Here is a 4,395-nt window from a genome sequence, read left to right as displayed (position 1 = left end):
AATATCACATCAAGTACAGTGAAGGAGTAAGCATATCCTATTGGCCGGGCACATCCACTTGTGCTCCTTGTAATGGTGAGTTAAATGAAATATACGTAAGAAATGTTTCGTGTTAATGATGTCATACCACTTTACAAGAAAAATGTAATTGATGAGCTTTCGATAGGCAATGATTGATTATAAGGCCATTGTGTCGACAAGAGAACTTGCTAAAAGATAATTGCAAACGTTTGTTTCATCAACTTGATTGTCAAAATTGAATCTTGTTTTAGAAATTTTTCTTACGTAGAGCAGGATATTGTGTATCGACTGGAAGACCAAATCATATGCTGGTGTTATAGTTTATTCCTTTTTTCAAAGAAAGTTGACAATTAAAGAAAATGAATTACGACGTTTATCATAAAGTTTTGTTCTTTGATAACCGTTAACGTATTTTTCTCAAAAATATCTAAATATGAGTTCAATGGAATACTCTTTGGCATATAAAGGGATGTAACTTTTCTTTATTTATAATACATCATCGATTTATCTAAATGTCAATTTGAATACTTCAGAAAACTTGTGCTTTCTTTTTCCTACACTGAAAGAAATACCTAGTTGATTTAACTAGTGTGCCTAGTAAAGCGTTCTGAGCGATTAGTAATCACTCTGTTTACTAGCTAAAATAGTGAAAAGTGGAGTAGTGGTCGTAAAGATACTTAAATACCTAGTGAAAGTTACTTATAAGTTCTTAGATTTACTAATGTTATCTAGTAAATCTACCCAATTCCCAGTAAAACTACTTTTGAGGTAGTGATTGTATGGACAGTAAAGAAACACGCACGCAAACTCTCGATTCCCGCCTACATTTTGCAACCAATTAATTCAATATGAATAGCAATTTGGTCATCAAATCTTTGTTTAATATAAAGAACAGTTTAATGGTAATTGATAAATCGTCCTAATACCAGCGCTAAACAGTAAATTATCCAGAATTCCAGCTCTTGAAAAAAGGGGGGTAGACCATATTTTCCATTGAAATCGGAGATTCAAGCATCACCGTATTTTTAAATAGTCTTGGATATGATTAACTGTTCCTTATATCTTTTCTTATGTTTAAGGCAAATAAGTAAAACATAAATGTATCAATAAAATATAATGTTTCAGTTGTATATCGCTTTGAAAATGGTGGAAAATAAGCAGTTTTTTTCGTTGTTTTGTCAATAAACATATGTCCCCCCCCCCCCCGTGTCACACAAAAAGCTTTGGTATGAATTTGTGAAATACCATTCCATATTACCTGTAAAAAGGAATTTTTGTGACACGGGGGGTGGGGGGGGTGGGGAGATGTTTTAGAAATATTTTCCTTTTTCCATTGATTTCTATAGTGAAAAACACAGTTTTTACCAAAATTTTAGAGTTATCTCTCTTTGTTTTCCCAAATATGTAATGTTTTATGAAAATCCATATAATTATCTATAAAAAATATTTAAAAAATCATTGAATATGTTAACTTCTGAAAATTGAATTGGAGGTAGGCGGGAGAACAATACTATCGTTCGCAGTTCTTTACTTGTTTTCCCAGTGACTTTCACTAATTTTTTTTTCAGTGTATGTATTCTTTTTTTCAAATTCTGATTTAACATCAAAAGATGGTTAAAATAACCATCAACATTTGTGCCCATCCGATTTCCAATAGTCTTTTTGAATGATCATTCCCGGAATAGTACATAAATTTTGCCAAAAAGGAAATCTAGCATCTTTTAAAAATCACTTTCAGAGTACTCATGTGTAAAATCAGAATGATTTGTTTTATAAAAGGGTTTTGTTGATGAAAACAAAAACAAAGGATAGCAAATTTTCCTTCCGAGTTCAATTTTTACAGAAGGAACAGTTGAATTTGATGTCAAAATTTCAGCCATATTTCGGGCGATTCGTAAAAGTCGATGTTTTTAACTTAAAGAAAAATGTCGATATAAATTTTCTGCAAACTCTTTCGATTTTTTTAATAATGCAAATCTGAATCACACAACTTCTAGAATAAAGGATTGAATTTTGAATTGATTTACATTTTGTTTTGAGCCTGATATATCATCAGTCGATCAAAGTAGACAAAATATCTATTCTCACTTTTTGGGTTAGCTCTGGAATTACCTAAGTTTTCAAATGCCATCAAATAAATGTTAAACAATTTCTACAATCCAACAATTTTTTTTTAAATTAACGAAAAAAAAAAAAACCAAAAAAAAAAAAAAACAAAGCTCATTTTTCCGCGTATTCTTCCTGTTTGCTACATATCAAAAATTAATATGAAATAAAACAACAGGAACTGTGCATGTTTACTTCGTATATTGTGGGGGAAATGGATGGAATTGTTCTTATACTTCTCCCAAGCTTCATTAAAATTTATGTGTCATCTGTCACCCCGGATCCTAACATGTGTGGGTAAGACCTGAAAGACAAACAGCTAGTTTGTTTGTCTTTTTTGTCTCTCTTTTATATATTCAGAAAAGATAAACGGATCTTACATATGAATAAGATCTGCTTTAATTGCAGAATGCGATGTTGTGCGGGCTATTTTCTTCATAATGAGATATGTACAGGTATATATTTTTTCTAATCTATTATATATTGAAGTGTTTGTATGTTCAATAATTTAGATTCCCTCTCTTACGCAAGTAATATTGCAAACGGGTCTTAAACATGAAATTATGAGAACAATAATTCGCGAGTGAACAATTGATTTAGAGATTTTAAATGGACAGAAACATTAAAATTAAAGCATACTAGTAATTCTATTTCACGATCGGTACTTTTCGGTAAGTTACACGGTAATTAATCCCTCTTATATTTAACGGAATCTAAAGTAAACGACTGTGTTCTTTCAGTGTGCAGGTCTGGTCAAATTGGGGAAAACTGCAGTCAAGCATGTCCTACTGGGTTTTATGGAGAGCTTTGCAGGAATGATTGTCCATTTGAATGTAAGAACAACTGTAATGAGGTCACGGGAAGATGTCCACGTAAGTGTATCAATTATAAGTTCGAATTTTAAAAACCTATCTTTGTATTTTGTAGTCAATGGAAGTTAGGAGTTTTTCAAGCCTTTAATTAATAAAGCAATTGTGTTGTTCTTCCCGTTAATAAAGATAATGCAAAATGTTTCATTATGTTAAAATTGCAAGCTTGATCATTATTTTCACACTGAATTAAACATCTTTCTTGTCAAAAAAAGAGAAGAAATATGGACGTTTGATCTTGAATGCTTTTCTTTATCTCCATCTTTTATGATAAAATAGAATATCTATTTGTAGTAGATAACAACACCCAGAACAACAGCATTGAGACGCAGATAGAGCACTTTCTGAAGAAGAACGCGTGGCTTATAGGAGGGGTGACCTTTCTTTTATTGCTCATTTTGTGTGGTTCTATTGGCTTTATTCACCTCTCTCAAGCCCTGTAAGTATAAATTCATTTTTGTTGTGTAAACTTTGTACAACGTCTTTTAATGTATTTTTTCAAATTGTATCATCTCTGTTATCATCATGAATGATTGAAATATGAATGTTTTGATATGAAAATTGAACGATTAAAAATATTTTTTTAAAATTACAGTTGGAAGATTAATCTATTAAACTTAACTCAATAATTCAATTTGTAAATATTTAAAGATTCATTTTTATATTATATTTTTCTCTCTAATTTTGCAGAAAATGTTTCAAGATGAATAGAACAAATGGTAAATATTAACATAATCTCTTACATTCATAAATAGTAATGAAATATATGGATATAACGAACAGTATTCAAAATCAAAAGCCCATCAACCAAAATAGTAGAAGAGCAAATCCGGAACTCAAAAACCATGTGCCATTGAGAAGTGAGCATACCCTACTAGACACACCTTCCGTATGCTCCTTGTCACAATGAAGAAAAATGGATAATGGATAAATATATTTTATTGCTTGAATTAAACACAAATCAACAGTAGGCGCTTTTTAACGTTCACGTTAGTTTGACACAATTATATTTGTAGAGAAATAGACTTTCGACAATGTTTTTGATAATTGTATAGGACTGTCAATGAAACATATGGAGAGAACGAACAGTATTCAAGATCAAAAGTTAATAAAATTATATAAAACACGGATTTCGTTTTCAATTTCAATTTCATTTTTTCTTGTTTTTAGATGTTACTCATCTAACAAGTAAAAAACCACAGTCATCAAGCAGTTCGAGACATGAACCTGATTACTCTAACATCCCGAGTGGATCCATTCGAGCCAACTGTAGTGTAAAAAGCACATTAACCAAACAATTATCAAATAAAAAGGAAGGCATGCAATCCTGTGAATACAGTAAACCTACAACAAAGAAGCGCTACAGCTTTATCTGGAGGTCATCGGTGTCACAGGAAGT

The 4,395-nt window shown here is 31.2% G+C and overlaps 1 protein-coding gene across 1 annotated transcript; it reads left to right on the top strand.

The window, feature by feature from the left end:
- Positions 1–2,341: 2,341 nt before the first annotated feature.
- Positions 2,342–4,374, top strand: LOC134240692 (N-acetylglucosamine-1-phosphodiester alpha-N-acetylglucosaminidase-like; the record flags this gene model as incomplete). Its single annotated transcript, XM_062722784.1, has 6 exons — positions 2,342–2,424; positions 2,536–2,582; positions 2,868–2,999; positions 3,291–3,435; positions 3,687–3,715; positions 4,167–4,374. Coding segments are annotated over exons 1-6 (644 nt in total), but the record flags the coding sequence as incomplete, so codon positions are not given.
- Positions 4,375–4,395: the final 21 nt, after the last annotated feature.

The sequence above is a fragment of the Saccostrea cucullata genome, unplaced genomic scaffold, assembly GCF_032062105.1.
Source record: "Saccostrea cucullata isolate Sc308-1 unplaced genomic scaffold, CSIRO_AGI_Scuc_v1 ctg15350, whole genome shotgun sequence".
NCBI lineage: Eukaryota > Metazoa > Mollusca > Bivalvia > Ostreida > Ostreidae > Saccostrea > Saccostrea cuccullata.
Note: the sequence above shows the minus strand (reverse complement) of the source record. Positions and strands in the feature narration are given on the sequence as shown.